The 12,432-nt window shown below is 49.6% G+C and overlaps 1 protein-coding gene across 1 annotated transcript in view; it reads left to right on the top strand.

Annotated features, from left to right (window-relative positions):
* Positions 1–12,432, top strand: part of DYSF (dysferlin) — a gene marked incomplete in the record, with an annotated part of 243,950 nt that overhangs the window by 74,502 nt on the left and 157,016 nt on the right. The window contains 3 exon segments of the mRNA XM_027772968.1: positions 7,331–7,399; positions 7,542–7,585; positions 10,903–10,985. Coding sequence (XP_027628769.1) covers positions 7,331–7,399; positions 7,542–7,585; positions 10,903–10,985 — 196 coding nt within the window.

Genomic DNA, 12,432 nt, shown 5'->3' with positions numbered 1-12,432 from the left:
CGTATGTGTGCATGCCCAAGATCCTGGGAGGAGAATGGAGAAGGGATTGCAGCCTGGCCATCCTCCCTGGGGGATGATTTCTCACTGTCTCTGTCTCTCCCTCCCCAGCAAGTGCAGTGCCCTAGGGCAAAAGCCTCTTAGAAAACCAAGTGTGATAAAAACATAATGATTATTTTTAAAAAGTTGTGGCAGGGGTCCAGCCCATGCATGGCATTGTTTGCCAACTGTGCAGTTGGAGGCCTGGACATCGTGGCTGGCAAAGCATGCCCAGCACTGTGTGGCTGTGTGTGCGCCCGTAATCCTGAGAGGGGGCAGAAAGGAGAAGGGACTGTGGTGTCACTGTTCCATAAGTGTTTTCTGTCTCTCTTTTCTCTCTGTCCTTTGAGAAAAGTTCCCTCTGACACACACACACAAATACACACGCACTCACATTATGGCAGGAATCAAGCAGAGTCCACTCTGCGTGGAGGCTCTAAGTTTCACTCATACACTCCCTCTGGCTTGCACCCTGCTTTCCTGCTCAGTCCCCATTGATTTCGGCCCCTTCACATGCACGCTGGCACCCCTAGCATTTGTGTGCCTGCCTTACAGGCTCCCCACATAGCCCTTCCTTTAGCCCAGACCTGGCTACCTCTACACAGCTCTAACCACTGCCCTTCTGAGCCCAGAAGTCATTTTCTCTGCCTCAACCTGCCTCACTTCCAGGAGCCTCCCTCTTAACTAGTGCCACCTTCAAAAGTAGATAACATGGGCCTGCCTGATGCTTCTCTTTTTCCTCTCTCATTTTCTCACCTCCTAGCCTTGAAGTTTTGAAGAGCCCCGGTTATTTGTCCACATTCCGTATTTGTAGGTCAAGTCCTCCCGGCATTGCTTAGCTTGTCTCTCTGGCTCCTGTATTTCCTGTGAGCTGGAATTTCGGTCTAGAGACTCGATTGGACTTGGATGAGATGTTTGTGCATGAACTCCTCGTGGGCTGTCCAGTGTTATCTCCTTTATTTTGCATCCTACGGGAAGCAGTAGGGTCAATTCGTCCTCTTATCTGTGATGATCCTCCGATCACTTGGTTAAGATGGTGCCTCCAGACTGCTCCCTTGTAAAAGCCGATCTTCCTCCTCGGTAATTAGCAAGCAGTCTGTGGGCACCTCTGGGCACTGTGCGGGTATCCTGTTTCTTGGCAACCAATTACTTAATGGTCTGAGCATTCCTTGACCTCCGTGCCTGGGTAAGCCATTTACGCGGGGTTGCCAAGTGGTGACTTTCTCAATATCAGTCCTCCTCTTTTTATCAGCTTGCATTTTTTTTTCCTATAAAGAGCTCATTTTCCTCGCTCTTTTGAATGTTACTGCAGACCTCAATAATTTTTATTAATTCGACTTGTTACAATCTATCTTTATCGTGTTGTACGGATTGTCCTGAAATTAGCCTTAAGAGCTTAAGCTGGCTCCTTTATGCCCAGAGCCTAGCACGGAATCGCAGTGAAAATGTGTATCAAGGTAACTCGGGTTCTAAACTCATCCACCTTGAGGTGTACATGCTCATTGCAGAGCCTTACCTAAGTGTGGGTTTGAGTTTGGGCTTGGGGTCAGGGTTTGATGCCCCATACCTGACCTCACGGGGGGCTGGGACGGGATATGTGTGGCAGGAAGAGAACAGGAAGGTGTGGGTGGACAGTTTCTCAGATTACTTGTTCCAAGGGTGAGGATGAACCTTCCCTGTTGACAGATGGGGAAAGTCTTGTCCTGAGATTGTCTTTAGTCTGCATTCCCAACATGCTAGGGGGTTTGAATGGTGGCTAGAACCAAGGCCGACTCGTCTTCAAATTGACTGCTTTCTTTAGAGCTAAGCGTCAGAGCTCTGGGCTCCTGGCCGTCACCCTCCATCTCTCTAGTCTTCTGATCTGAGACACCCTTGGCTGACCTGGGGGATTTTTCTAGAAAGGTGCAAATGTCTAGAGGTGAGGGACCGCACCAAGGCAAGGGACTATGTAAAACTGATCAGCGTCTGGGCTCAGATGAGAACTGTACCCCTCATTTTCTCTGTAGAAGGAGGTCTCTGTGAGCTTATAGTGAAAGGGGCAACTGAAAGTTTCTCCAGTCAGCCTCTGGCAGTCCTCAGGTCCTCACACCCTCTTTTCTCTGCTGAGCCACCTCCTTGAGACTCCCTGACTCTGCTGCTCTTACTGCATGCCTCATTCTGCCTGTCTCTTGCCCTCACCCTGCTTTTATGTCACTCCCCCCGCCCATTACATCCTAATCTGAAGAGCCCTGGAGGAGTTTTGTCTGCTGTGTACCCACTCAGCCCAGCCTGGCAATCTCTGCATTTCCTCTTATGAACACTTGGTGGCACTGTTATCCAAGATGAGAACCAGACCTGACCTGGCAGTTACTAAGGGGATAGGGGCCTGTGTGTGTGAGTGTGTGTGTACGTGTGTGTGCGTGCACGTGAGTGTGTGTACATGCATGGGAGAAAGAAAGAAGAAGTACTTGCAGAGCACAGCATGAGATTTCAAAACAACTTTTTTTCTTGAATGCAAGGATAAAAGTAACTAATTGTAAAATTAAAAAATTAAAAAAAGTCAGGGGAAAGTAAAAATAATCCCTCCACCTCCAGCATATATCCCACACTCAGGCGATGACCACTGTTAGGTTGACAGTTGTGTATTTTCTTCTAGTATGTTTTTTTTCTTCCTTTGGCTCCCACTCTCCCTGCCCTCTTGCCCCTGCCTACTGGGAAACAAAAAAGGTTGAATTTGAGCAGTAGTTGCTCTTCGTTATTCACAGAGTCTGTATTTGGGAATTTGCCTACTTGCTGACATTGATTTATAATCCCCAAATCAACACTCATGGCACTGTCGTGGCCATTTGCAAATGGGTTAAGTCATCTGAGTGCGTGTCGGCTACTGAGGACAGACAAGGTGATGCTCTGCCTCGCGTATCGTGAAGTGTCTGCTTCTCTCTTTTTTATCTTTTTGTTTGCATTTTTGTGCCTTTCTTGGGCCATTTCACTGTCTCAATGGCTCTTTAGTGCGGAAGTGCTGTCCAGTGTTCCTAAACCCGAGAAGGTTGTGGTGTGCCCTGTGGAGAAGACACCGTGTTAGATGAGCTCCTCAAGCCGGGCCTACCGTGCTGCTGGCTGGGAGCTTGCTGTCAGTGAGTCATCAGTATGTATTAAATATGGCGTCCTTCCACAGGGACACACGTAAAGCCAGGCTGACAACGGTGTGAGAGAGGCTGGCAGCAGTTTAACCCTGCATTTCCTCTAGAGGTGAAGAACCAGTTTCTACTAACTCAGTGTTCACAATAACTTTATAGATGGTAACCACCATGGATAATGGGATTCACCTGAATAGATACAGTTTGGCAACTGCTTTTATTGTCTAATATTTCCTCAGGTTATTAAATAGTCTCTTTTTTAAATTTGCTGTAGGGCGTGTGTGCTTACTGGAGAGAGAAAGAGATGGAGAGAGAGAGAGAGAGAGAGAGAGAGAGGGAAAGTGAGAAATCAGCCTCCCAGGAGGGGTGACCATGCTATAATCCCTTCTCCTCCATTCTCCTCTCCAGATTTTGGGCATGTATACACACACTGGTGTGTTTATCAAACTGCCAAGTCTGAGACTCGAACCACCAGTCAGCTAAGTGGGGATCCAGACACCTTAACCACCATGCCACCGGTGAGCCCATTGAGTAGTCTCTGAAATCAATTTTTGATGGCTGCATAATATTCTGTCAGATGGATATACCTTAACATTTAATTTTTGGAGATGTTATTTATTTATTTATATAAAATTTCAGTTTTTCTCTTTAATAATCAACCCTATCAGCATACAGGAATCTTTGTCCACACTCTGCTTTTCCATGGGAGTTTCTGGAACTTGGATCGCTAGATCAGAGGACACATTTATTTTCCAGTATTTGATACTGATGACAAAATAACCCTCTAGAAAAGTTGTATTAATTATATTCCATTAGGAAGTGAAGGAGGGTAAAAAAAAAAAAAAAAAGTGAAGGAGGTCCAGTGAGGGTGGTGCAAGCTGAAGGGTGTCGTTGCACCATGGCCAAGGCTGCCCAGGGGGCCCTAGTTCAGTTCCCAGCCCAAACAAAGCGGGCTTGGGGGAGTGAGTCTGTGGTCCTAGTGACTGGGAAGATTGTGACTGGAAAGACCTTGCCACAAATAAATAAGTAAATAAATAAATAATTCAAACCTATCTCTCTTCCCCCTCCATTCTCTTTCTCTTCCTCATTAAAACATACACATGCACAAAGGAAATAAAAAGAAAGGAAGAAAAGAAAGAGGAGGAGGCGTGGCACTGCCCCACGTGTGTGTGGAGGCCCAGGATGTGGGAAGGTAGGCAGGGACCTTGAGGGCCAGAGGCTGTGCTGGCCAGGGTGAGGCAGATGGGCCAGCCCTTGTCCAGGCTCCCAGACCCGCATCCTCATGGCTCTCTCAGAGGCAGCCCTAAGGACGGCCAGACTGCAGTGCGTGCTGTGGAGGAGGCCCTGGGGCGGGGTGGAGCAGCCTGCTGTGTGCGTGTGAGGACAACCTTGTCTCTTTGCTCCAGAGAGCTGGGCATGGTGCTGGCAGCTCTCAGCTCTCAGTAGAGTCCTTTATTTATTTTTTTGGATGAAAAGGTTTTGCTTTTCTAATTTTTGAATTAGGTGATGCATTTGCTCTATGTACAATATCCATTTGTTATCTGTCTTGCTACGCTCCATCCCTCCATCCCTCCATCACGTTGAAATCACTCTCTCTGCATGCCATCCAACAATCGATCCACTCATTTCTTCTTTTGCAAAGGAAACCTCCGCCAGTTACTTGCTGCTAGATTATTCTGGTCTCATTATGCACATGCAAGCAAATATGACTACAGTTTCTTACCATTTAAAAAAAAGTTGTTTTACCATTCTAAAAAAGGTTTATTTCTTCCATGAGCACGTGAGAGAGATAGAGAGAAAGAGAGAGCTAGAGAGAGAGGGAGGGAGAGAGAGAGAACCAGCCTTCCACTAGGGCCTTGATGATGTGATCCACCCCATCTCAGCCAGCCCCTCATGGGCAAGGGTGTGCCTGGCATACTCAGGGAGGTCCCTGGACTTGAACCAGGAGCCTTCTCAGGTTGAATTGCCTCATGGAGCATGGCGTTTCCCTGCTGTGCCATCATCCGGCACCCTATTTACCCTTTTAACAGGAATGGTTGCCCATTATACTCACTGCTCCGCCACCTCGCTTTCCTATTAGTAACAGAACTTGGAGATTGTTTCCTACCTGCACACGGAGCGGTCCTCCTCCTTTTCCAGAGCCACACAGCACTCTGCTGTGTGGACGGCCGTCATTTTTCAACCTGTCCTCTGTCGGTGCCGTCTGAGCCATGCTGCAGTGGATAGCCTCACACACATGTCATTCTGCACATGTGCAAGTATTTACGTGGGATCAGTGTGTAGAGGTGGAATTGACAGGTCAAAGGTAATACGCATTTGGAATGATGACAGAGAGTGACCAATTACCCTCTGGAGGAGTCCAACTATTTTGTTCTCCTACCAGTGAAACACGAGTGCAGTTTTCCAGAGCCTTGCCAACAGACTTCTGAGATTTTTACGAATCCGAGGGATGAGAAATGGTATCTCATTAGTTTTATTTGTGTTTCTTTTATTGTGAGGGAGGGCGATATCTTTTTATATACGTCTCGGCCCTTGGCATCTCCATTGCTGGGAAGTGTCTCTCTCACGCTCTGCCCGTGTTTCCACGGGAGGGCTGGTTTCTCTTCTTTCTCTGCTCATCTCTTTTGCTAACACAAGAGGCAAATCCTGGCGCCCGGCCCTGCCCCCAGCCCTTTGCAGACTTTTCTTAGCTCTTTTTACAGGGAGGCGGGGTGTGGGGGCAGGGACTGGCACTGGGTGGACTGGGGTTGGAGATAGAGTCCTCACTCCTTGGGAGCTGAAGTCCTTGATCTAAGTCAGATGCTCATTAAGTGAGATAATGCACACGAGATGCTCAGCGCGGTGCCACGCTCGTAGTAAACGCTACAGAAAAGGCTGCCCGCTCTCTTCGCATACAGAACATGGAGCCCACTGGGAGCTGTGCATCTGAGACTGCGGCTCCCCACGTGGACAGAGGAAGTTCTGGGCTGGCAAGGGGCGGGTGCTTCCCACGGACTGCAGGGCAAAGCGGCACACGCACTGCTGGCCTGGTCTCGCTTCCCCTCCTGTAGGTTGCTGGTTTGTGACAGGCTCCGTCTTAGGGCAGGGCCGGTGGAGGCAGACTGTGACGTACAGTGTGTGCGTCTTCGCTGAGTTTTCTTTCACTCCCAGGTGCCAGCATGTGGCCTCTAGCCCCAGTTGCCCCCTTCTCACCCTCTGCCCCCACCCTGATGACCTAGGGTTCACAGTCTTCCAAAGTGGTGGGTGATCGGAGCTGATTTCAGAGGGGGACGGGGCCCCTGTGACAGGCAGTGTGGACTCAGAGCCCTCACATTCAGAGCCATGGCCATCAGTGGAGGTGAGGGGGCGTTTCCAGCCAGAGGTATGAATTGTGCCCTGGGACAACCCACCCCACCCCTACCCACTCCCAGCTCTGGGTCTGATCCTCCGTTGAGCTTTTTTAAAAATTTTAAATAGAATTATTTATTTATTTATTTATTTATTTATTTATTTAGGTTTTGGTCATAGGGTGTGTGAGCTTCCCAGGGAGAGACCGAGATGGAAAGTGAGAAGTCAGCCCCCAGGGGGATGGCCACACCACCATCCCTTCTCCTCCATGCTCCTCTCAGGATTTTGAGCATGTGCGTACACATGCCGGAGTAGTTTCAAGCTGTTAGGTCTGGGACTTGAACCACAAAGTCGGCCATGGGGGAATCCAGCACCTCAACCACCATGCCACGTGCTGGCCCCTAGATTTTATTATTTTTTTAAAGCTTATTGATTTCTTCCATGAGTAAGAAATACAGAGAGAAGGGAAGAGAGAGAGAGAGAGAGAGAGCGAGCCCTCACCAATGGTCCTGAAGCTGTAACCCTCCCCAGTCTGTCAGCTACAGATCATGGGCACATGCGTACCTGGTGGACTCAAGGAGGTCTCAGGACTTGAACCAGAGCCTTCCATGTGGGATCACCTTGCAGAACGTCATGTTCTACTGCTGTGCCGCTGTCTGGCCCCTCCCTGAGCTTTGTCTTTGCGAAGATTCCTTTGTCTCAGTCCACTGCACCAGCCCTCAAGCCCCCCAGGTCTACACGCAGCACAAGGGCAGCTGGCCAGGCAGAGAATGGCAGCTGGCTGGTGGCTGGCCCCTGGCTAAGCCAGACTCCCTGTGCAGCTCCACCCACCCGCCCTCTCTGTCTTCTAGCTCTGTGGCAAGATCCTGGAGAAGACGGCCAACCCCCAGTGGAACCAGAGCATCACGCTGCCGGCCATGGTGAGCCTCACCCTCCTGTGGCCCACCCAAGGGCTCCCAGAGCTCCTCAGTCTCTGGCCCAATCCTGGGCTCTGCTTAGAAGAAGGGCTGTTGCTTTTTTCAGAAGAACTCTATTTCCAACACGCCTCTTTTCCCCCCTCAGTTTCCCTCCATGTGTGAAAAAATGAGGATTCGTGTCATTGACTGGTGAGTTCTGAGTCTGGGTCTTCAGAGGGGGCCGCCCTGAGGGGTCACAGGCCCTTCAGGCTTGTGCAGCCCTGTATGCATGTGGTAAGAGGATGCTTCGGGAGAGGCAGCCTCCTCTGGGGGATGCCAGAGGAGAGGACGTGGGCAGTTCTCAGGAACTTACCTCCCTCTTGCTTGCTCAGAGGTAGGACGCCTCTGAGGCGTGGCTATGTGGGTGTGGGGAAGGCTTCCTGGAGGAGGTGTGCAGAAGATGGCCTGGTGGGAGGAGGGAAGTTTTGAGAAGCCTATAGTGAGGGCATTATAGCGAGGAGAGGATGGTAAGACAAGCCAAGGAAGCTGGAAAGAGCAGGGCTCCTGGGAGTGGGGGTGTGATGCCCCGTGCATGGGTCAGAAGGGAGGGAAGGGTGCCAGGTTGGGGGACTGGGCCTGGCTTCCTGGGCAGGGCAGGTGTGGAGTAGGCGTGGATGATAGTCCATGGGCATCTTAAGAAAACGACAGTATCTAACGCAGCTGAACACCTACTGTGTGCAAGCTCTAAGCCCTGTGCCCAGCAAGCACTTCCTATGCGTGATCATCTGAGCTTCTCCTCAGGGGCATTGTCCTACCTCATGGAGGAGGAAGTAGCTGGGGAAGACTGAGTGACCTGTCCCAGGTGACAGTGCAGAGTAGACCAGGCCAGGCTTGAACCCAAGCCCACCACATCCACAGCCTGAGTTCCTAGCCAGTGGGCCATGCTGCCTCCTGACACATTGAGGCTATCTCTCTTACACTTGAGGGGGGCAACAGGGGTCTACAGCACCATCTCCAAGACTCCAGGCTTTCCAAAAAGGGAGAGTTGTCCTTTCTCTGCCCCCAGAAGGTCTTGGCCATGTGGTTCCCCGGCGTGTTCTCCTTTGGTCCCAGGCCCATGGCACCCCAAGCAGGAGGCTAATGAGAGACTAGGGAAAAACCCCCAGGCCACAGAGCCATTAAAGTGTGTGCCAGTTCCCCAGGCCTAAAGAAAACAGCTTGTGAGAATTAGAGGAGAGGAAAAGGAGCAGCCAGGAGGGCCGGCGAGGGGGAGGCCTCTGGGGTCATGACCACGGGTATGTACCCAAGGGAAGCGGTTTGGACGAGAGTCGGACTCGACATCCCAGAACGATCTCTTCATTCCCCCCGCAATGCGTGCGCGTTGCGTTGTCCGAAGGCGGTCTGCTGTGCATGTTTGTGCGTGAGGACCCTTGGGGTGCGCTTGGCCCCCGCGATGTGATGTGGCTGGCCCGAGGCCGTGTGCGCTGTGTCTGATCCCCCAGCATACTGTACAATCCAAACACATTACAGAATGTGGTGGTTGCATCTCTGGTTTGGGTTGAAGTGGCATTTTTATTGTGAGTCTATTTTCAGACTTGCTGTATTTTCCAAAAGCAACCCCAAGCCCCAAAGCCCAGCTCTTGGCCAGAAAGCATTCGGCCTGCTGTACGTTTCTCTCCAGAAAAGTGCTTTCTTCCCAGAAAACGCAGATAAACTTTTGTTATTACCTGAATCCTGGAAATAAGATACAGAACATATGGCCTTTTCTCTGTAACTTAATCTTGCATTCAATTCTTTAAAAATTCCTTTTTCATTAAAAAAAAAAAAAACACCCCCCAAAATCCCCACATCACTCCCTACCACCATAAAAACCAAACATCCCTCCTGTTCTTCCCTCCTTTCTCGATTCAGATAAGACCAGAGCTCAAAAATCTGATTTCTCTTCAAGCACTTCTTTAGGGACTGGTCACGAAGGCAGCCCAAACGCCGGTCGGCCCTCAGTTACCTGGTGCTGATGCTTCTTACAGCATGTTCGGGGAAACGGTTACTTACCGGTTCTTGTTACCGTCGCTGCCAGGAAAAATGATAAGCGCTGCCCGTTCAGTCTTCGTCATGTCTCAGTAGCTCTGGTTCTGACGGAAAACTTGAAAACCAAAGCGTCATCACCTCCCTGGGAACACGAAGAAGGAAGGGGCTAGGATCTAGAAGAGAAAGGAAATCGCTGTGCCCAGATGTGGAGACCGTGGGGCTGGGATGCAGCAGCTCCAAAGCCACCCATGGCCAGAGTACTGACAGCAGGGAGGGGCCTGAGGAGGGAGCCCACGGTGAAACTTCCTGAAGGACTTAGGTCTGGGCCATCCCGGCGTTTCTCACCCTCAGCACCATGGAGACCGGGGCTGAGATATCTGTGTGTGTACTAGCAGCTGTGGCCTCGCCACACTAGACGCCAGTGGCACCCCCTTCTCACACCACAGATGTCTCCAGTGTCTAAGCCACTAGGTCGAGCATCCCAGGACTCGTGGGCCCAGGAAGCAGCTGGTCTCTGCAGTCAGAGTTCTGGTTTCCGTGTCAGCACATCTGTCCCCACGTCCTAGCTTTGCCATCGGAGCAAATTGTTTAACCTTCTGAACCTCAGTTCCCTCGTCTGGAGTTGGGGCTGTGGGGGTGCTTACCTGCCAGGGCTGACGTGAGGATGGAGAGAGCCAGGTCACACAGTGGCTCTTAGTGGCCGCTCAGTAATCGTTGGCTGTTACTGCTGATCATCTTCACGGGAGGCCGGAGTAGGGTTCAGAGGGAGGGTCTGCCCTAGAGGGTGTTGCGAAAGGGCTGACCAGTCAGTTGCTTTCTTGAGCTCCTAGCTGTGGGGCCCTATGTGGGTCGGGGAGGGGAGAGGCCTTCTCTTGGGAAGCAGGTGGTGCAGTGTGTGCCAGGGCACCAGCACAGGTCCGGGAATCGGGGTGGAGGGTCTCCCTCCCCAGCTGGCCTTAGCCAAGCACCTTCGTGTCCCACACCTGTGTCCTCATTGGTGCATCGGAGATGCTCATCAAAGTACCAGCTTGTCAAGGTTGCTGTGAGGCTCTTGCAAGGTGAAGGTTCAGAGTGCTTTCACATATCAAGTCAGCTGCAAGAAGAAGTCATGCCTGTGGTCTCGAAGAGGGTTTCTTCCCGCTCAGCTGGTTTTCTCCTGGCTGTGGATATTTCCTTAGCCCATGTAGCCTCGGCTCCCCCTGGGTGTGGGAATCTGTTCTCTGAGCAGCCCCCTGCTTTCCCTCCCTGCCCCCCACCCCCCCAGACGTGCCCACTGAGATTCAGGCTGGCAGCCCCGTGGGTGGGCCGAGGTGGGGCTGGTGGCTGGTGAGATGGGCTAGTTCCCTCTAGGACAGTCCTGAGCAAACTTCTGACGGTCTCTTCTTCCCTGGGATTACTAGACCTCAGTAACACCCCGAGTAAAGACTGGGACCCCCAATAATGTGTAACTGAGGCTGCCATCCCCTCCCGTCTTCAGACCCTCTGTCCCCTCGTTCCAGGGACCGCCTCACCCACAATGACATTGTGGCCACCACCTACCTGAGTATGTCGAAAATCTCTGCCCCTGGAGGAGAAATAGAAGGTACGTCTTGCCCTCAGGCCCCACGTGCTCGCGTCATACCCCTCTTTGGTGTACACCTCTAGTGTCGAAGTTGACATTAAAGGGAAGGTCATCAGGCTTTTTTGACCCTTTTCCACGGAGAAGGGCTCTGGCCAATGAGAGCCCTCAGAGGGTGGAACATACCGCTGACTGGCACAGAGGGGACAGTTCACTGCTGCAGGTGGCACTGGTGGTCATGGCCACCCTGTCTGCTGGGTTCTCTGGGGGCTGAGTGTGCTCGAGCAGTTTCTATTTTAAAATGGCTTTCCTTGGTCTATTAAAAATAACCTGTCATCATTTTATAAAATGTTAAATAAGGGGATCATCTGAAAGGTGAGTAGGAAATGTGTCCGTGAAATTACTCCTAAGCCTGCTGTCTCTAGGCAAGAGCTATTAACGTTCTGAGACCTCTCTGGGTGCACGTATATATGTATACATATGGTCATGCATGTAGATGCATGTGCACACACACATGGATGTGTGTTTATATATATAAAAGTTCATGGAAAATGTGTATTATGAAAAAAGTATGGATTTCAAATTTTTTTTGCACCAAAATAAATTCATATATTAATTCCATTTTTCCATGAACTTTTGAAATCTCTTTTTATACATTAAAAATGAATTGTTTTGAAAATTGCTTTTTGTCACTTGGCAAACATAGATGTCTTTTCATGTTATGGAATGTTCTAGAATACAATTTAGATGAATACACACATGCCATTGTATAAATATGCCATAATCCACATTCTAGTTAATGTTCAATATTGAGGTGCTTCCTAATTTTTCTACAGTCTGTTATAAGCAACTAACTTTGCAATGAATATTTTTATAGCTGGATCTTTTGCAATTCATGAGCTATGTTTTGAATACATACTTAAAATGGAAATTGCTGTGTCAAAAGAGTTCAAGATTTTTTTTTTTTTGGAGAGATTTTCACTGTAGGGCGCGTGCGCAAAATAAATTCATATATTAATTCCATTTTTCCATGAACTTTTGAAATCTCTTTTTATACATTAAAAATGAATTGTTTTGAAAATTGCTTTTTGTCACTTGGCAAACATAGATGTCTTTTCATGTTATGGAATGTTCTAGAATACAATTTAGATGAATACACACATGCCATTGTATAAATATGCCATAATCCACATTCTAGTTAATGTTCAATATTGAGGTGCTTCCTAATTTTTCTACAGTCTGTTATAAGCAACTAACTTTGCAATGAATATTTTTATAGCTGGATCTTTTGCAATTCATGAGCTATGTTTTGAATACATACTTAAAATGGAAATTGCTGTGTCAAAAGAGTTCAAGATTTTTTTTTTTTTGGAGAGATTTTCACTGTAGGGCGCGTGCGCTCACCAGACAGACAGAGAGAGACATAGAGACAGAAAGCGAGAAATCACCCCCCAGGGGGGTGGGTCCCGCC

Source organism: Tupaia chinensis, unplaced genomic scaffold (assembly GCF_000334495.1).
Source record: "Tupaia chinensis unplaced genomic scaffold, TupChi_1.0 Scaffold000316_1, whole genome shotgun sequence".
Classification (NCBI taxonomy): domain Eukaryota; kingdom Metazoa; phylum Chordata; class Mammalia; order Scandentia; family Tupaiidae; genus Tupaia; species Tupaia belangeri.
The sequence above is the reverse complement of the archived record's forward strand: the minus strand, read 5'-3'. Positions and strand labels throughout refer to the sequence as shown.